General features: G+C 48.2%; 1 protein-coding gene across 1 annotated transcript in view; it reads right to left on the bottom strand.

Moving 5' to 3' along the window:
• Positions 1 to 21,445, bottom strand: part of akap6 (A kinase (PRKA) anchor protein 6) — a 143,458-nt gene that overhangs the window by 4,582 nt on the left and 117,431 nt on the right. Inside the window, exons 17-21 of the mRNA XM_061082090.1 lie at positions 14,582 to 14,665; positions 14,321 to 14,464; positions 5,809 to 6,537; positions 3,424 to 5,721; positions 1,022 to 2,212 (exon numbers count right to left, since the gene is read on the bottom strand). Of these exons, the coding sequence (XP_060938073.1) occupies positions 1,022 to 2,212; positions 3,424 to 5,721; positions 5,809 to 6,537; positions 14,321 to 14,464; positions 14,582 to 14,665 (4,446 nt within the window). The remainder of the gene's footprint in view (positions 1 to 1,021; positions 2,213 to 3,423; positions 5,722 to 5,808; positions 6,538 to 14,320; positions 14,465 to 14,581; positions 14,666 to 21,445) is intronic.

Raw genomic sequence — 21,445 nt, 5'->3', positions numbered from 1 at the left:
GAATAAAAGATGATGAAGACGTGAGAAAAGAGGAGGATGAAAAAGAGCACATGACCGGGAGTGGAAGGGAAGAAGAGGAGTAGAGGAAGATCAGGTGAGAAAATAAGAGAGTAGAAAAGAAGAAGAGGAGAATATGGGTGTGAAAAGGATACATGAAGAAGGAGTGATGAGACGGAGGAGAATAGAAAAGGAGCAGATGTAAAGTGGAAATGTGAGGAGAGAGGAAAGAGACGGAGGAAAGGAGGATCAGAGAAACTTGAGGAGGGGATGGAGAGATGAGGAGAAAAAGAGGAGAAGTTGAGAAAGTTATTGAGAAAAGAGCAGAAAGAGGAGAATGTGTCAGGAAAAAGAAGAAGAAGAAGAGGAGATTATGGACGTAAAATGGAGAGAGGGATGAGGTGGGGAGGAGAGGATGAAGGGAGGAGAGGATGAAGGGAGGATATGAGAGAAGAGGAGAGGTTGAGAAAGTTGTGTCAGGAAAAAGGGAATGATGAGAAAAAGCAGATGATTGAAGATGAGGGTCTAGAAAAGAAGAAGAAGAGGAGATTATGTATGTGAAATGGAGAGAGGGATGAGGCGGGGGAGGAGAGGATGAAGGGAGGAGAGGATGAAGGGAGGATATGAGAGAAGAGGAGAGGTTGAGAAAGTTGTGTCAGGAAAAAGAGAAGGAGGAGAAAGAGCAGATGATTGAAGATGAGGGTCTAGGAAAGAAGAAGAAGAGGTGATTATGGATGTGAAATGGAGAGAGGGATGAGGCGGGGGAGGAGAGGATGAAGGGATGAGAGGAGAGGAGAGGGGAGGGGGGCGGGGGAGGAGAGGATGAAGGGAGGAGAAAAAGAGGAGAAGTTGAGAAAGTTATTGAGAAAAGAGCAGGAAGAGGAGAGGAGAGGTACCACATATCAGCTGGTCCGTGCGGCCTTGGGAATGGAAATGAGAGAAAGGAACACGGCCTCATTACACTCCTCCCACAGTGGGCTCGGTCTAATACCTGGAGCATCAGGATAACACGTGGAACACGAACCTGCTTTGCCAGCTCCGCCGTCGTCGTCCTCGCCTCCTGCTGCTCGCCGCCCCTCCCTCTCGTCGTCTTCTCCTCCCGCTTCCCCCGCCGAGCGTCTCCTCGCCGCCCCACCCCCCCCTCCTCCTCCTCCCCCCCCCTATCTGCCTCTCTCATCGGCGAGCAGTTAATTTTGGGATTAACACGCGTGGCGCCCGGCTCTTTTGAGGGATTTGTAGCGGAGCCGCAGACACTTATCTCGGTCATTACGGCGCCCATATTGGATTCAAGCGTTTTAGTATCTTCCGAACACTGGGCTGCTGCTGCTGCTGCGGAGGAGGAGGAGGCGGAGTCTATCGGGCCGACACGCGCCCGGGGATTACGATAAGCAGGCCCCTCATTACGACTCCTCTCCTCCTGCGGCGCACTCACACTCGCCGCGGACGCCGCTTCTCTCCCAGCGACATCACAGAGGAGCTGCGAGTCCTCACCTCGCCTCTCACGAGCGGCGCCAGAGGACACGGCAGGAGGAGAGGGGGGGGCGGCGTCTCCTGGCGGGCGCCCGGGCCCCTGGAGGGAGGTGGTGGTTGAGGGCGAGGAGGTGGAGAAGGAGGTGTAGCGAGGCGCCAGGAGAGGAAGGAAGGAGCGCCGGGTCTCCTCCGTCTGGATCTCAGACGCCTCTGAGGGACACGGGTGGCTCCTGGCGTCCCCGGGTTCTGGAGGCGGAGCCTCTGGAGTCCTGGGCGAGTTCTCCTTCAGCCGCGGCGTGCGTGGTTTCCTGGTGAGCTCCATGCTGTAGCAGAGAGGCGGGCCCAGGTACACCTCCTCGGTGCAGGCGGCGAACAGCGTCTCCTCGTCCCGGAGGTCCGGGCTGGGGGGGGGCGGGGACTGCGGCGGGCTGGTGGGCTCGGAGCCGTTAGCGTCTCTGGGGGTCGACCTCAGGTCCAGAGCGCCGAGGTCGTTCCTGGAGTCGAAGCTCGGGGGGGAGCCGCGCTGCTGCCGGCGGCCGGCGCTGGTGAACATCTCCGGGCTCGGGCTGCGGAGGCCCTGTGTGGGCGTGGCGTACGACGGGAGGCTGTACGGCGAGGGGGAGGAGCTCTTGTCCTCGGAGCACTGGCTGACCTCGCCGCAGTCGCTGTCGTGGGAGGAGAGCGACAGGTAGGAGTAGAAGTCTCCCTTCCGCAGCTGGAGAGGCCGGTGGGAGTGTTCCAGCACCTGAGGGAGGGGGGCAGAGGGTCAAAGGTCAGAGGTCACAGACCATGTCCACACCATAGACATATATAAAGACTAGATGTGTCGACCAACGGAGACGAACGTCCGTAAATGGCGGCCATCTTGCTACAGGCAGCTCGCTCACCCATAGCATTGTGTTGGTAAATAACCATAACTTGCTCAATTTTCAACCGATTTTCAAACGGTTTGGTTTGTTATAAACGTCAGAGATGTAGTTATGACACTGCATAAATTATTCAATTTTTTAGAAAAATAACATAATTATTCATACGTATGCAGTGTCATATCTACATCTCTGACGTTTATAACAAACCAAACCGTTTGAAATAGAGCAAGTTATGGTTATTTACCAACACAATGTTATGGGTGAGCGAGCTGCCCCCTAGCAAGATGGCCGCCATGTGCGGACGTTCGTCTCCGTTGGCCGGCAACGCAGACGAGACATCTAGTCTTTATATATATCTATGGTCCAGACTGTGAATACAGATGGACGACATGACGCCGCCACAGAATGGAAGTTAAAGCGTCCGGCTGCGTCATAGAGCTTCATCTCCATGTTCGCAGACGGGACACGGACCAAACTAAGAAATGTTTGTGAGAGATGGTTTCTGTCATTTCTTATCGGACTTTATTAAATATAAACTATTAGTACTTTGTATATATTATACTTAAAGATTAAACAGTATAACACGGAAATACAGATATAAACGTGTATGTTTTTTGTCTAGTTTAATGTAAAACACTTATTTATTTACCTCACATTATCACCAACCATACGTCCTTTATTTGCATATTCATATTTAGGAGGAGCAGAGTTTTCTGCCTGATTTCTTTTTCTTCTCAGAGATAAATCGCAGACTGGAAACTGATAAGCTTTGAGATTACTTCACTCGCAATAGATACTGAAGAAATTAGTCATTACATCCCGACAGTTATGAGCCGTGATGCGATTTATTGAATTACTTCAACTCAGTGAACAAATTGACTGAGATAACTTTTTGCTACTTTTGGATTGAATTTTTTCCCTCAAAATGAAAACAACACAATCGACGAAGCTTTAAATTCTGTTTCTGCACAAATCTTTCAATCAGTTACTTTATTATCTGGAGCTCGAATCTCTGTTTAATGAGGTTTTTACATTAATAATAAAACCCTTTGCGTGTGATTTCTTTGTGTTCGAGTGTTTTTTGTACCTTGTCTCTGATCTGCGTCAAGGAGGCGGGGCCTTGGTCTGGACCCGCCCCCCCGACCTCCACCTGGCTCGGGTCCTCAGGCTGATTCTCTTTGCTCCTCAGCGCCAGAGAGGTCAGGTCAATGATCTCCATCACAAAGTCGTGCACGTTCTCGGTCTTGCCCTCGTCCGCGCTGGACGCCCGGAGGGACGAGGACGGAGGACGGTGGTCGTGGCAGGAGGCGGGACGGTCGTGGCAGGAGGCGGGACAACCGCGGCGTTTCTTGGGAGGCAAAGACGACTCCTTGTCTCTCACCTCCCTCCTCGTCTCCTCCGTCACAAAGGAGGAGAATTTGAACTTCTCCTGGATGGTGATGGCCTTCCTGCCGCCGGCCTCTGGCCTGCTGCCGTGCAATGCATCCTGGGACCTGCAGTCCTCGACGGGTGAGAGGGACAGAGGCGAGGGGAGGGAGGAGCTGTGGCAGGGCAGCTCTCCCTGCAGCTGTCCCACCAAGGAGGAGGCGCGTCTGAACGGGAGGAGTTCCCGGGTGGGAGGTGAAGAAAGCTGCTTCGTTGAGTTGGATTCCGTTTTCCCGATCGAGCCGCCGACGTCCCGAGCCGCCTCGCCCGTCGGAACAAACACGTACGACTCCCTCGGCGACTCCCCTTTCTTTGTGAACACACTGGACTCCTCCCTGAGGAGCTCGTCGTCTTCGTCTTTGCCCTTCGAACTGCTCGGATCCACGTTCCCGTTCTCCACGTCGTCTACGAACTGGCTGATGTAGCTCCTGGTTACGTTCCTCCTGTTCTCCTCCTCCTCCTCCTCCTGCTCCTTCTTCTCTCTCTTGGTTTTGTCGTTGCCACTGTTGGTGCTGGTCTCTATTGGTTTGGGAGCTGAGCGGGTCAGGAAGCCGTGCTGCTCCTGGTGGTGGGTAGAGGAGGAGGTGAAGGAGGTGAAGGAGGAGGACAGGTGGGTCCCACACTGCAGCTCGTCCCGGAGACCCGCCTCAGTTTTCGAGGAGGTGCGAGGAGATCGGATCCAGCTCTGCAGCTCGCTCCTCATGTACTCCAGCCCCAGCACGTAGGAGCCCTCCAGCTCCTCTTCATCGCTTCCAGAGGAGACGCAGCTCAACCTCTCCTCCTCCTCCTCCTCGTCCTCTCCGTCCCGCACGCCGAGCTCCTCCTCAGTGAGCGTCAGCGTGGAGGAGGACAGGAGGTCGCTGTCGTCCTCGTCCTCGTCCGTGCACGCCGATGCACAGGACACGTTCACCACCATGCTCAAGCTCGCCGCGTCCGCTTCATCCATCGACTGACCTCCTCGACTGTTTCCGGGGCAACGCTTCCTATAGGAGCCCGAGTTGGCGTTTGCCGCCATGTTGGGATCCAGGAACTGGCGCCGCTGGTTTCTGAGCAAAGCGAAATCTTCCGACCCGACAGATGAGTCCTCGGTGCTGCTCAGCTCCGTCAGCGATGCAGTCGCCGACCCCTCGTTGATCAGGGACGGCGGCCCTCTCCGTGAAGAGCTCGACGTTTCATAGAGGGGTGTGGACCGACCACCGAAGGAAGGCGAGGCCGGGAATCGACCCCGCGGCGGCGGCGAGCTGCCGCGAAGCGTCATGTCAGAAACACTACGAGTCATCTTTGCCATCAGAGGACTCTGGATGTTCTCCAGGCGTTTCAGGAGATCCAGGGTTCTACGACTCAGCTCGCCAGAGGACGGTTCTACCTGCACGTGTTCGGTCTTCATGTCCCCCCCCTGCTCGCCTCCCCCCCCCTCGCCGCCCGGCCCCAGGTCCAGATCCCCGAGGCCGGTCAGGCTGCCTCCGTTCTCCCCTTCGGAGCCGCGGCACGGCGCCAGGCAGCTCTCCAGGGAGGCGCTACGATGCAAGTGGTCTTTGGAGGGGAACAGCTCCCCCCCCAGCGCCAGCAGGGACTCGAGGGAGGAGCCCGGAGACCGAACGGGACCGGACGCCCGGCGGCTCGGAGCCGGAGACGACTCGGAGCCGCTGAGCTGGTCGACCTTCAGGCCCGTGATGGGACCGCGGGACACGAAGGTCTGAGAGGAGTCCACACCGAGTCCTCCGGCCTCGAGGTCCGAGTCCGAGTCCGTCGGCGTCAGGATCCCTCGCCTGCTCATCAGGATCTCCACCGCCTCCCCCCCTCCCCTCCGGTGCCTCCTCCTCTTCTCCTCCTCTCGGTTTCTTCTACTTTCAACTCTGTTTTCATCCCTCCTCCATCCTTTCTCTTTCCTGTTATCCTCTGTCTTGTTTCTTTGGTTGAATTTGGTGACATCAGTCAAATCAATTTCCTCTTTCCTCTGCTCATCTTCCTCAACTTCCTCATCTTCCTTCACTTCCTTCACTTCCTCATCTTCCTCATATTCCTTCACTTCCTTCACTTCCTCTACTTCCTTCTCCTCTTCCTGGATCTCAGAGTTGGTGGTTGTCTCTGTTTCTCCTGTATCACTAACGATCCCGCTCTCGCACTCTGACCGACGACTGTTGGCCGACCGCCCACTTCCTCGGCCACCTTCCCTCTCACTCTCTCCATCCAGGTATCCACTGATCTTCTCTCCTCCTCCTCCTCGGCTGTTTGACACCGAACCTCCCAGGAGGTCTGGGAGGGATTCGATGGAGGAGAAGGAGGAGTCTTTACTCAGGCTCTTCAGCAGGAGTTGCTGTTTCTGTTTTCCTTGCTTGGTTTTGTGCAGAGAGGAGGAAATGAGAGGGAACTGCGGTTGTTTGTATAGTTCTACGCTATGGAGGCTGTAGACCTGGTAGATGTTATTGTTGTTCGGGGGGGCGGTTTGGGACGGCCCCCTCGGCGTGACCTCTGACGACGACCTTGTCACGATGTTGGACAGATTCTCAGGACGCTGAGTGGCTGGGACTCCGGTTCGAATCCTGTCGGGTTGATTCCCGTTGGACAGCGCGACGTCCAAAGGCAGATCTGGTTGTGTGGAGAAGTTGTGCGTCAGGTCGGGTTGTGGTTCTTCTTGTGTTTCTGTTTCTGTGATTGTCATGTCGGTTTCGTCCCACTCCCAGGAGTCCTCCGGCACAGGAGCCACTGGGCCGACCGGGACCGGGCTGATCTGGTGGAGGTCGACGAGACCTGGTTCCAGAAAGTTCCCAGGAACCTGAAGACAAGAACGGAAAAGAGAGAACAATCGTTCAGCAAGAAGAATAAAACTTGTTGCCTGTAAAACTTAAGAATGAAGAAACAGATCCACAATGAAGAAGACTCAGAGCATATTTCATTCATCAATGTGATAAGAACAACCTAAAGTGACATGAACCAGCAGTGAGAATGTTTTTAAGTTGAGTCCATGTCCCATCTGCTAACATGGAGGAGGTGTGACCTATACTGCAGCCAGCCACCAGGGGGCGATCAAGACCCTTTCTGGGACACGTCTTCATCTACAGGCTGATTGTTACTTAGCATTTAAGGTACATTGAACATTAAACACTCTGAGATCCTCGGATGAAGAGTGCCTTACAAATAAAATGAATTATTATTATTATTAATTTGACCTGATCTTGACCAATATCTTCTTGACTTCTTGACTAATAATAATAATAATAACAATAGTCATCATCATCATCATTTCAGACCTGCTCATATTATCGTCTGCATCTTAGTGTCAAAACCACAGGATCCATTTCACAAGTGTGTACAGTTTGAGCAGTTTTCTCTATGATCATGTGAAGTGAATGAAATGTTAGATTTGTTTCTTCTGAACGTTTCCGTCTCTGACGCCCGACTCTGACGGAACACGTTCTGTGATCATTTAAACCAAAAAAAAAAAATGAGTAAAATCATCCCAACCCCCCCAAAGCAATTGCTCATAAATCTCAACACAAATTATTCCGCTCTGGAACAAAGCGATGAATTATTCAGAAACGACTTCTGAGAGAAAGAGCACGGAGCCGAAAACCCCAAAGTAAATACGTAATCAAAATCCTTCAGAAAGCTCGTCTGTCTAAAAATATGCTTAGACACAGGAATCCTTCCTTCCACAGACATAATTATACAAATTGCTCCGCGTCTCATTAACAAGAGAGGGGGGTAATTCGTATTAGCCATTCATAGCCTATTAATCTAATAAACTAGTCGGCTCTGTGTGTGTGTGTGAGTGTGGGTGTGTGTGTGGGTCTGTGTAATGAATTTCTATTAGATTTGTGTTTATTCCCCTTGTGCTGATAAGGGAGATGGGGGGGGTAATGAGTGAACTGGGTTGTGCCTCTGCAGATGCGTTCAGAAACACATTGAGCACAGAGGAGAGAGAACATCAATCAGCTTAATCCAATCAAACCCGGATCTGATGACCCACGGAAACCTGGGATATAATCTGGATCTGTGATTTGTCTCATTTCTATGATTTGTGACAGTTGTTAGTTGAGATGTGAGGATCTACACGACCCCTGGCGGAGGAGGGAGGCGGCCTCCTGGCGTCCGGCGGCCACAGTTTATTCAAACACACATTTGATTTTTTAAATAGGACAAATAACTCAGAAGTGTTGCTGGGAATCTGCCAAAGAGGAAGAGCTGCCAGGAGAAGAGCCACAGACACATGATGTTCTCCACCCAGAACCACACAGAGTGAACTGCTGCTTCCAGATGTTCCTGATGTTCCTGATGCTGAGGGTCGGTTTAACATTTCACCTCTAACAAGGAGGTTATGTTTTCACCTCTGTCTGTTTGTCTGTGAACAAGATAACGCATAAACAACTGGAAGCGTTTCAATGGAACTCGGTGGGAGGAGGAGTTACGGGTCAGAGAGGAACTCAAACGATTCAGGTGCAGATCCGGATCAAGGACGAGTTTCCAGGGATTGTTTCATCACTTTCGTTTCTCAAGATTTTCACAGTTTTTCCTAAAAATTATTCATTGATCTTGATGAAAAGAAAATCAGGCTAATTCAGGGAACTGATATTTATGATATTAAAAGTTATCAACCTGGATAAGAACAGAATATTATCTTATCTTAATGAACCAATGGAGAGAAGCAAGGAGAGAAACTTGCCTTTTGTTTTGTTTATGTTTAATTAAGATTTACTGTAAAACAAAAAACATTGAAAGTCATCTGAGGCCATATTTAAAGTTTTACATTTATAACAACTTATAAAGATAATCAAAGTTAACAGTTTCTTTCCACCTCTGGAGGCAGAACTTAATGCTCAGGTGAGGAAAAATCTGCAGATGCTAATGTGGGCGATGTTGTAAAAAAACTTACATAAAACACGTTTAAAACCAAAAGGGTTCATCCTCTGGGAACCAGGAACCAGATCAGTACTCGATAAGCTGATTAAACAGGAAACTGCTTTTTCTCAGGAACATTATCAGACTCTGTTCACCTCCACAGTCAGTGTGTGTCTGTGTCTGTGTGTCTGTGTGTGTCTGTGTGTGTACGTGTGTACTTGTGCTGAATGTTTTTGGGGAGAAACACAGAAACTTTTTTTTCCCATTAGCTCTGGTTTGACTGCTCCCATTTGTTAGCATAGCATCTGAAGGCCCAAGGAGAGCGGAGCTATCTCGCAGCATCTGGGTGATTATTCATGTGCCTGCTCTCCTGGTGGAGCTGCTGCTGCTGCTGCTGGAGCTTCCTCTGCTTCCTCTGCTTCCTCTGCTGGATGTCAAAGAGCTGAGGGAGCCGGGCATCACCGCTCGGATTCAGAATGAATAGAAGCTCACAGATAAATCACTTCTCCATGCAGAGTGCTGGAGCTGCTTTGAACGGGATTGCAAACCTCCGTGTGCTGCTCATAACTTCCAGGATCTATGTCAGGATACCGAGGAAAGTGTTCTTATATAAAACTAACATATACGATATGTTGTAGGATATAGGGTGACCAGACGTCCTCTTTTTCCCGGACATGTCCTCTTTTCGAGACCTAAAAAATGCGTCCGGCAGGGATTCCAAAAACGTCCGGTTTTTTGCCTCGTCGCAAAAAAAATATTAATAATTTTTTTTTTTTTTTTTGCCTCGTCGCATATTTGTGTTTCTGGGTCTTTCACATAGCCTACTAGTTATTTCGGCCTTCCAAGTTCTGGAAATGGTACCACCCTTACGTTCCACCTTCTTGCGCGAGCTGACTGTAGAGAGAGTCTGTCATTGTGCGACCGATCTCAGGGTTGCCAGAGCCACGATATTTATCCTCCAAATACGACTATTTTGAGCCTTTGGAACGTAACTTTGCCATTTCCAATCTGGCAACATTGAGCACCTTGCCGCTTCCACTCCGTGCGCTGTTTACAACAGAAACATTACATCTGCAGCCATGCCTTGTTGAATCACTGAAGGGGATTCTGTGCACCCAGTACAATTTCAAAAACATGACCTGCAAGGACTTTCATACCTATTTGATAGGCAATCGCCAACTCCTGGGTAAGATTCAGTCTTCAGAGAAATATGGCCAACCACATGAGGAGGACTGAAAAGTGTCTTAATTTTCTTATTTTAATATGTGGCCATATAAGTAATTTATTATTTGGAATATTGTATTTGTTATCATTATTGCTTTAATATATGAGGAGGTCTGAAAAGTTTCTTAATTTTCTTATTTTAATATGTGGTTTTAATAATAAGTAATTTATTATTTAGAATGTTTTATTTGTTATCATTATTGACACATTTAAATGCCACAAAAAAGAGTTGTTTTACATTTGCACTTTGCAATTTTGTTAAAGTTCAATAAATAGATGTTCATATAGTCATTTGTGTCATTTTTGTCATTTAATTTGTGACATTTGTATGCATTCACATGGTCATGGTGGTCATGGTGACCATGACCATGTGAATGCATACAAATCCCCCCCCCCCCCGCGACGAAGTGTCCTGTTTTTTACAAACTCAAATCTGGTCACCCTGTCACATAGGATATGTTCAACTCACAGGTTTACTTTGTGAGACCTGCTCCTGACGACAATCACGACTTGAGGCCGCACACAAAACACTAAACACAAAAATATAACAACGTCTTCCTTTGAAAACGGCTTTTTTAAATTAAAACGATCTCCGTCCACACCAACACGCCTGAAGGTGCATATCACGTGACCATCAACGTGCACTGGGCATGCACGTGCCAGTGTAAACAGGAAGCCACGGACACAGGAATAGTTGCATATTGCTAAAAACAACAACTCCTACACAAACACACAACTGAACTCCACAACAGCTGTTAGCAAAGACAACAGGGTCAGTGACACTTTGAATGAACAACTAGTCAATTGACTCATTTCCTGAGCTTCACACGAGACATTTAAAACCCAAAGACTTAATATCTATAAAGACATGAAACAGAGAATGTCTCCTGAACAAGGATTCGTCTGAACTCAGCACGCATCAACACAAGCATGTTGACAACACACACATTTACCCACAATGATCATTATACACACAACAGCCCACACAGTGAAGCTGCTTTAATACCTGAAGAAACTAACAACTACACACAAACACATCAGGGAGTGTAGGTGTGTAACGTGCACAACAGCAGGCATTTTTACACAAGTAGGCAATTTACTCACACACACAAGGACACACACACACACACACACACACACACACACACACACACACACACACACACACAGACCAGCAGAGGACAATCGTTTCATCACTCAGTAGAAGTGTTTTTCTATAAACTAAACCACCCAGATATATGCCTCTGTGGTTCTTTCTCTCCCTACACCCCCCCATCTCTCCCCCTCTCTCTCCCTCTCTCTCTTTCCCCCTCTCTACATCTCTCTCTCTCTCTCTACCTCCCCCTCTCTCTCTTCCTCTCTCTCTCTTTATTCCTCTCCCATCTCCAGTAGAAGTGAAATTACTCTCCAGCCAGGCAGCGAGGTCAGAGAGTCTGGCCTCAGTTATTTGTCTTCTCCTCCTGTACAACGTGTGTGTGTACGTGTGTGTGTGTTTGTGTGTGTGTGTGTGTGTGTGTGTGTGTGTGTGTGTGTGTGTGTGTGTGTGTGTGTGTACGCACCAGGGACAGTGTGGGAGAGAGAGAGTTCCACCTCCAACGGCACACAAACACAAACAATAGATTTCTACTAGTTTCTAAATTCACAAACGAGTCTTTCAAGGCTTTTAGATTACATTTAACACACACACAGACACACACAGACACACAACTGAGAAACAACAACTCTTTGTTTATGTTTATCTTTCCCTTTAAATTCCTACAATGATAACATTTACTTCGTTCTGATTGTTTCAGAAACATTTGGTTCTTTCTCAGATCGAGTCACAAAACCAATGTTTCCAATGTTGTTTGCTTCAGTTTTTCACTTTCAACTGTTAAAGGACTTTACTCTGTTTGGAAAAGTATCAAATAAAATTAAGTTGATTATACTTTGTATTAAAAGTAGGATTGTGAGCTCATAACCTCGGACATAACGACAGATGAAAAACCTACAATATTACAGGTTAAGGAGCAGATCCAGGATTTGTCCAGTTTTAAATATGTTTTATGGCAAATAAATCACTTCTGTTATCAGACCACTTCCTGTTGTCTCTTTTATTTCCACTATAAGAACTAGATAATCAGGTGTAAGGTTGTTAGGTTGTTAGGTGGAGGGATGCGATGTCTGTTGAACCTCAGAGCAGAAACCAGCTTGTGAGACGTCGTAGATTTAACTTTGCCTGGTATTTATCTCCCACGTCCTCTCAGGCTTTTAACGCATCGCTATCCATCAGTTAATGTGTGTGACGTTGTGTGATTCTGTGTGCACAAGCGTCTATGTGTGTTTGTGTGACTGTTTGTGTGTCTGCGTGTGAAACCCTCGTGTCTAAACGCAGTCGTCTTTCTGTCTCTATCGAACCATATTCATCACTATTAGAAATCCATAACGGCTGCAGCCCTCCGCCTCCACGTGAGCTGGGATGAATAAAGCACTCAGCTCTCTCTCCGCGCCTCGTTCGCCCCGAGCGTCTCCACTCGGGACGGCTCCCTCGTGAGCGATATCTCTCTGAACCCCCCCCCCCGCAGCACTCAGCGCGTCACGTCAGCCGACGAGCTGCAGGTGTGCTGAGCTGTCATCCTGAAGCCGGAGCCTCAGACCTGCAGCCGGAGCCTCAGACCTGCAGCCGGAGCCTCAGACCTGCAGCCGACGCCTCAGACCTGCAGCCGGAGACCTGCAGCCGGAGCCTCAGACCCGGAGCCTCAGACCTGCAGCCGGAGCCTCAGACCTGCAGCCGGAGCCTCAGACCTGCAGCCGGAGCCTCAGACCTGCAGCCGGAGCCTCAGACCCGCAGCCGGAGTCTCAGACCTGCAGCCAGAGCCTCAGACCCGCAGCCGACGCCTCAGACCTGCAGCCGGAGCCTCGGACCTGCAGCCGACGCCTCAGACCTGCAGCCGACGCCTCAGACCTGCAGCCGACGCCTCAGACCTGCAGCCGGAGACCTGCAGCCGGAGCCTCAGACCTGCAGCCGGAGCCTCAGACCTGCAGCCGGAGCCTCAGACCCGCAGCCGGAGCCTCAGACTCGCAGCCGGAGCCTCAGACCCGCAGCCGGAGCCTCAGACCTGCAGCCGGAGCCTCAGACCTGCAGCCGGAGCCTCAGACCCGGAGCTTCAGACCTGCAGCCGGAGCCTCAGACCTGCACCCGGAGCCTCAGACCTGCAGCCGGAGCCTCAGACCTGCAGCCGGAGCCTCAGACCTGCAGCCGGAGCCTCAGACCCGGAGCCTCAGACCCGCAGCCGGAGCCTCAGACCCGCAGCCGGAGCCTCAGACCCGCAGCCGGAGCCTCAGACCCGCAGCTGGGACGCGTTCCACGGCTGCAGGTTTCTACTCAAACACTCGTTTCCGAGGAGACGCTCGGAGGCTCCCGATGTTCAAGCTGTGTTCAAATCTCATCTGTCAAGTTTCATTTGTTTGCGGAGGAAACTGCTTCTGTGACACCGATCGCACTGAGGGACGAACAGATTAGTTTTATCAAGCGGCTGCTGGACTGAGAGACTGAAGCTGCAGCCTCTTGTAGAACAAACACTGACGCTCGAGCTCAGTTCTCTGAACCAGTGAATCACAACAAGCTCCTGAATCCTGGTTCCAGAGACAATCCACAAACACTGGGATGTCTCCTCTAAAGCTACAAGTTCACTGTTTATACAGGAGTTATTAAAAAGTAACAGAAACACGATAAAATGCAACAATCCAGTGAATGTAGAATCCTCAGAGGACAAACCACAGACGTGTCTCCTCGTCCTCCTATCGTCTGCATATGAAGACAAACATCCCAAATGTCCAAGCTGCCATCTGCGTTGATGATGTCATTTGAGTCTCTGAGCAAAATGTTTTTAACGTCTACTTCAATGTTTTTTGTTTGATCCCTTTCCAATCTGCTAACATGGAGGAGACAGGGTTAATGGCTTATAGTCTACTACACCCTGCCACCAGGGGGCGATACAGATGATCCATCTCTATAACTATATTTTTCTTATTGAATATAGAAACATTTTAAAGAGAAGAATAATCCATTTTCATAGTTTCATAGTTCACCTGTAGCTGGATTTTTAAACTTCCAAATCTCTGATAAGTGTTAAAAAGAACAATCCAGTTTTAATGATCCTTCCAGAAATACATAAACATGAATGCCGTTGCCATAGCAACAATAAGAGTCACAGTAAAACATCAGATCATTTGTCCTGTTTTTTTAGGAGAGTAATCTCCCTCGATCCTAAGAGACTGGATGAGTGTGAGTTTGTGTTTGGTTCCAGAGTTCCACTCATTTCACAGCGTCTCGGCTCGTGAAGATTGTTCCACCGCTGAAACAGAGCCGCTTCCATTACGGCGCCATCTGTCTTTCACGGCGGATTTTAGCATCAAATCAAACTCTGACATGCTCACTGAGTGTAACCGGGCGTCAGCTGATTGCCTGCAGCGTGGAGTGAAGGATGGAGAGTGTAAATGTCAGTGGCTCTAACCTGCTGCTCTCTCTTCAGTCGGTTCTGCCACTGCAGCGCCTGCATCACGATCGCCTCCCACCTCCTCTCCAGGTTGATTGACAGCAGCTGCAGGGCCTCCCGGTGCTGCTCCGCCTCGGGGCCCACCTCCGCCATGGGGCCCGACTGTCCCGGAGGTGGAGATTGGGGAGAATTACAATTATCAAACTGATCATATGATTAATCTCTGAATTATTGGAATGAACATCGAACACGGCGTGGTTAGATCTTGTGTTCACGCACCTGACTCTGCTGCAGCAGCTTCTGGCAAAGCTTCAGAACGGAGGAGACTCCTCGGCGCCGGGCTCGCACCTCGGCACACAGAGACTGGAGAGAGGAGAAGAAGAAGAGAGAGAGGAGAAGAAGAAGAGAGAGAGGAGAAGAAGAAGAGAGGCACGGTCAGAAACATCACCAGGATTCAGATCAATGGTTTTACTTAAAGATGGAAGACGCAGCCGGCCACCAGGAGGCGATCCAGCCGCCAAGTCTAAAGTGTCCAAGCAGCTTTTACTCCAAGATAAATATTCCTGTTTGAGGTTCTACTGTCATTGAGGAGGTTCTCATGATCCAGCTGGTTCATCTATGGTTTCTAGGAATCTCTTTGGGTTCCACTGGTCGTTGAGAAGGTTTCCTGTCGCTTTGGAAGGTTTAATGGTCACAGAGAAGTTTCTAGAGGTCGTTTAGGAAGTTCAGTGTGATGTTAGGACGATCCAGTGACAGCTGAGGAGGTTCTACTGGTCATGAAGGAGTTTCTCTGGGTCTTTATAGAGGTTCTACTGGTCTTAATGGAGTTTCTATGGGTCTTTATAGATGTTCTACTGGTCATACAGGAGTGTCTCTGGGTCTTTATAGAGGTTCTACTGGTCATACAGGAGTTTCTATGGGTCTGTATAGAGGTTCTACTGGTCATACAGAAGTTCCTCTGGGTCTTTATAGAGGTTCTACTGGTCATACAGGAGTTTCTATGGGTCTTTATAGAGGTTCTACTGGTCATACAGGAGTTTCTATGGGTCTGTATAGAGGTTCTACTGGTCATACAGGAGTTTCTATGGGTCTTTGTAGAGGTTCTTCTGGTCATACAGGAGTTCCTCTGGGTCTTTATAGAGGTTTTTCTGGTCATACATGAGTTTATATGGGTCTTTGTAGAGGTTCTACTGGTCATACAGCAGTTCCTCTGGGTCTTTATAGAGGTTCTTCTGGTCATACAGCAGTTCCTCTGGGTCTTTATAGAGGTTCTTCTGGTCATACAGCAGTTCCTCTGGGTCTTTATAGAGGTTTTTCTGGTCATACAGGAGTTTATATGGGTCTGTATAGAGGTTCTACTGGTCATACAGGAGTTCCTCTGGGTCTTTATAGAGGTTTTACTGGTCATAAAGCAGTTTCTCTGGGTCTTTATAGAGGTTCTACTGGTCATACAGGAGTTCCTCTGGGTCTTTATAGAGGTTCTACTGGTCATACAGGAGTTTCTATGGGTCTTTGAGGAGGTTCTACTGGTCATACAGGAGTTCCTCTGGGTCTTTATAGGGGTTCTACTGGTCATACAGGAGTTTATATGGGTCTTTATAGAGGTTCTTCTGGTCATACAGGAGTTCCTCTGGGTCTTTATAGAGGTTCTACTGGTCATTGAGGAGGTTGTTTGTAGATTGTGGAGGTTTCTAGGTTCTAGGACCATGTTCTGGAGGTGTTTCAACCTTTTGGGTCCTCCAGGCTGTGAGGTCTGAACGCTCCTGATGTCATCACGTTACAAAGACATCTGGTTTCTTCTACTTTGATTCATCTCTCATCTGTTTCACTTAAACCAGAACAAACAAAGGGCCAAACTTTGTTTTTACTTATTCATTCATTTTCCTGCAGTTAAACTCGGGTCATTCAAAGCTGTTTATTAGCATGAAGTCAAATCCAGCTCATCAGCAGTAACAGTGCATAAAATAAATGACAACAGCCAATGTTCCTCCGTCCCCCGTCCCCCCCCCCTGCTCCCGTCTAATAAATGCAAAAGAGAGGAAACAGAAACACAAGGATTGGCAGTGCCTATTATAAATCACTATATGCTGATGAGTTTCCACACGCAAAGGTCAGCGAGTGTGTGTGTGTTTGCATGTTTGAATGTTTACATATGCATGCATGTGCACAAGTGTGTGTGTGTGTGTGTGTGTGTGTGTGTGTGTGTGTGTGTGTGTGTGTGTGTGTGTGTGTGTGTGTGTGTGTGTGTGTGTGTGTGTGTGTGTGTGTGCCACAGAGGATTCAGGGGACGGCCTTACTCGTCTGCGGCAGAGACCAAACACGTCCAAGCCCCAAACTATTTATGCTAATCCTGCCCGCTCGCTGAAAAGCACTTCCTTTACATTTTCTTTACATTTTCCAATAAATATTAAACACTATTACAATGAAATGGGATTCTCTCTCTTTCCCTCTCTCACACACACACACACACACACACACTCAACTCTTCTTCCTCTGTCTTTCATCTCCTCTTTCTCGCTCTCTTCAGTTTAGCATATTTGTGGCGCGTGTTGTTGTCTAAACAGGAGATGGGGATGCAGAATACAGCAGACAGGATCAAGAGGACAAGCCTTGTGTGGGTGTTAGTGCGTGTGTGTGTGTGTGAGTGTGTGTGCGAATTTGTGGGGCTGCAGATAAATTTATTCCAAACAGGAGGTGTGTATTACATTGAAGGAGGAGGCTCTAAACAACAACAAAACGACTGAGTGATACTCGCTCTGCGCCAAATAACTGCAGCAGACAGCGCGGAGGCAGCACAGGAGGAATTTAACTAGATTGAAGCTGCAGAGATAATTCAACACATTAGAATCAGAGGACGACCGTGATAACTGCAAAGTGTGGGTCCAACACACAACATGCACGTCTGATCACATTTGTTATAAACACGAGCTGAAGACCTGTTTCCTCACATCAGCCGTCGAGCAGAGAAGACAAATCGGATGTGGAGGATCTGTGGAAACCAGATTTCCTCCTGATAATAACATAGAGTTGATGTTACAATCAGGAAACATGGGTTCAAATAACAGCAGTTTGGCGTTTTCACTTTGTGGAGCCGGAGTGTAATTTCATATCAGGTTTTTCTCATCAAGAGGTCCAGGTTTGTCGATTCCTGTTGTGAAATGTCCAAACACTGAAATGTGCACATATCTAATATGAGAAAGGTAACACATTCCGAACACGTGTAACGCACAATAAGTGTGTCTGAGAAAATAGATGTGTAATTGGTCTTTGTCTTCCTATGCAAAGCATTTATAAAAACATTTTTTAATGGATACTTAGAGAATAAATACTGATATCACTTTTATCAATATCCATATTTTGACGGAGGTTTGTGCAGCTTCAGTTGGCAGAAGAGTTTTTACTCTGAAAGTTTATTTTTAGACAGAGGAGAAATAGAGAATCCTAAGTCTCTATTGTTTCTGCACTGCTGGTTTTTATGCACTGATCCCTCTCTCTCCCTCTCTCTCTCTTTCTCTCTCCCTCCCTCCCTCCCTCCCTCCCTCTCTCTCTCTCTCTCTCTCTCTCTGGCCGGTCGAGCCTGGCTGGGCCCATATTGACTCAGAGGGCTCTACAGACACAGTCAGACAAATATTTGCTAAAAAGCTTTCCTTCCAAAATACATGGAAAGTCGTGGAGTGGCTACAGAGAAAGAAAAAGAGTCAGAGATCGGGGAGAGGGGGAGGAGGCAGACAGAAAAAGAGGGATGGGCCGAAGTAGAGTAACGGGACTGAGGACGGAGAGAACGACACGAGATTAAAGAGACTTAAAAAGAAACAGTGAGGAAGAAACAAACGACAGTAAATGAAAAAGATCCAACGTGAGGCTGCTTTAATCTCATGTGAAACTGGAGAGAAATGGAAACTCCGAAAAGACGATGTGATGCTTCGTTCCTTCATCAAATTCTGGAGAAATCCATCAGGTAGTTCTCATGAACTCCTGCAGGATCCTAGTCTTTGTTCAAGAGGATTGTTTTTATGACTCTAGTTGAAAGTCTGGGCTGATTGTCACGATGCAGAACCTCATGATCATCATCATCTTCCAGGTCACTGGTCTGTACTGGTTGCTCCTACTGGTCTGTCAGAGGATCACCTCCAGACCAGTTCAGTCCCCGTTAGAGTGAGAACAGATAAATGCATCAGAGTTTGATGGAAGGGAACCGGGCGGGACATGTCCGTCTGTAAGTCAAAGTGTTTCAGAGTGAGAGACCAACACGTGAAGTCGTGGGCGATCAACCCTGATGTGAGAGAGAGATTGTGCAGACATTTCCTTGACAAAGAAAATCCTTAAAGACAAAGAGCGGAGCAGGAGTAGAAGCGCTGCTCGTTCTTGTCGAGAGAAGCTTGTTTGTGTCGGTCAGATCCTGATTTCAAAAAGTCGTCCCGTGAAGACACTGGAGAGACGACACATCCAGCCTCAGATCCCAACAGCTGCAGCATGAGGCTCTCAGGGTTCTCATCAGGGTTCTCTAAGAACCCTGATGAGAACCCTGATTTCTCTAACAACCCTGATTTCTCTAAGAACCCAGACGAGAACCCTGATTTCTCTAACAACCCTGATTTCCCTAAGAACCCTGATTTCTCTAAGAACCCAGACGAGAACCCTGATGTCTCTAAGAACCCTGATTTCTCTAACAACCCTGATTTCTCTGAGAACCCTGATTTCTCTAACAACCCTGATTTCCCTAACAACCCTGATTTCTCTAAGAACCCAGACGAGAATCCTGATGTGTCTAAGAACCCTGATTTCTCTTAGAAACCTGATTTCTCTTAGATCCCTGATTTCTCTAACAACCCTGATTTCTCTAACAACCCTGATTTCCCTAAGAACCCTGATTTCTCTAAGAACCCAGACGAGAACCCTGATGTCTCTAAGAACCCTGATTTCTCTTAGAAACCTGATTTCTCTAAGAACCCTGATTTCTCTAAGAACCCTGATTTCTCTAAGAACCCTGATTTCTCTAAGAACCCTGATTTCTCAAAGAAACCGGATTTCTCTAAGAACCCTGATTTCTCTAAGAACCCTGATTGCTCTAAGAACCCTGATTTCTCTAAGAACCCTGATTTCTCTAAGAAACCTGATTTCTCTAAGAACCCTGATTGCTCTAAGAACCCTGATTTCTCTAAGAACCCAGACGAGAACCCTGATTTCTCTAAGAACCCTGATTGCTCTAAGAACCCTGATTTCTCTAAGAACCCTGATTTCTCTAAGAACCCATATGAGAACCCTGATGTCTCTGCTGGAGTAACGTCGTTTCTGTCGTGTCATGTTCAAGGTCGAGCGACAGCAACGACAGAAGAAGAACGTGCGATGTCTTCATCCCAGCGTTTCTCTCCCCTCTCTCTCTCTCTTCAGGTTTTCCACTTCCTGTCACTCAACCCTCCTTCGGCACCAGTGACCGGATCAGGATAAACAACCAGGAGGAGGATCTGCACTCGTCTTTCTCTAATTCCCCCTTCACCCTGTCTCTCTCTCTCTTTGTCCTTCTTGTCTCTCTCAAGCTAGATCTCTCTCTCGCTCTCTCTCTCTCCCTCCTCTATCGCTCTCATTCTTAAGTCTCCCTCTCCTAAAAACAAAATCCTCTTAACTCTCCTCCACCTCCTCATCTCCACAATCTAATTACTGAGACCTGCCGTGAAGAGAGGGAGCGACGGAGAGAGAGAGGGAGAGAGAGAGGGAGAGGGAGAGGGGGGGGTAGAGGAGACTGGAGGTTGTTTGTGCTGCTGCTACAATGTGTCAGTGTTTTTATATGATACCTGAGTTCAGGTACGAAATCTAAATGTTTGCATGATGTTGAAATCTGACTCTTAAGGATTCATATTTCCTCTTCGGTCGTTTCACAAAAACAAATTCTCGATCCTCAGCTGCTGAGAAGCTGTCGGAGAACAAACAGATCTGCAGAAGCAGCAGATAATCTGACAAGATATCTGATCTCACCTGCGAAAAGAGGAAAGAAAGGAAGACATGAGAAAGAAGAAGAGGGAGCTGAGAAAGAAACAGAAACTGGCCATGGAAGGAAGGAAAAGGGAGAAAGAGAAAATTAAGTAATGAGGAAAACGATGTGAAGCAGAAAGAGAGAGAAATAAAACTAACAGCGAGAAAGGACGAGAAGAAAAGAAGACAAGGACAAACTGTAAAGTGAAATGAAGAGACAGAAGTGGAGAGAGAGAGAGAGAGAGAGAGAGAGATTTTGGGGCTTGCACGGTGACCCAGTGGATATTTCAATCAATTACCGTTAATTAGAAATCTCTGATTAATTCTATTTGTTGATTAAGTCAATTAAAACCACAAGCACTCGTTATCGCACGACGAGCCTAATGAATTCCTGTCGACAATTTGCACCCACACACATATTCCCTCTGCTAACACCGCCTACAGCTACACAAACTTTGTCGTCTCCTCCCTCTCTCTCTCTCTCCCTCCGTCTTCTCTTCCTTCCTGCACTGTTTCACACCTCTTTTCTCTCCATTCCTTCACTTGTTCTCTCCTGGTTACTTCTTCATTGTGTAAAACATCTGAAAGTTGCAGCAGCAGGACGATCTGGAGGTTTGTTTCGAGGACACCTTGTTGACAGCTGTCTTGACTTTTCAGAGTTAGGAAACAGAAATCCTTGGCTCTCAGCCGTGTCCTCTCATCTCGAGGCCGGCGAGTCCCGGACCGGGACCCGGGGACCTCAGGGGTCGTCCTCATTGACTCCAGGCGCTGGACACAAGGCTGAACACCAGAACCACAAACTCCACCACGAAGTTCTTCAGACTTGTTTTGGAATCCAACTTTTTGGAAACGGGAAGAGGATGAATCCCCACGTGTGGCTGCAGGAGGCGCTGCAGCTTGGTTAGTGACACATAGAGTTGCTTTAAGTAAAAGAGATCGAGCATCTGTAACATAGAGACGTGATCTGAAGTTTGTGTTGGTCTAAAATATTACTCTTCATAGTGTGATGTCACAACGAAGTCAGAAACTGACCTCATGCACATAGTTTGAAAAATCTCACACAACACAAAAACGCACATCTTGTTTCAGTCATTCCAGCGTCCGACACGACTCACACTCTTACATCATCTACCCATAATGCTCCTCTTCCCTCTATGTGCCTTAAGTGCCCCC

Source organism: Limanda limanda, chromosome 12, assembly GCF_963576545.1.
Source record: "Limanda limanda chromosome 12, fLimLim1.1, whole genome shotgun sequence".
Lineage (NCBI taxonomy): Eukaryota > Metazoa > Chordata > Actinopteri > Pleuronectiformes > Pleuronectidae > Limanda > Limanda limanda.
The sequence above is the reverse complement of the archived record's forward strand: the minus strand, read 5'-3'. Positions and strand labels throughout refer to the sequence as shown.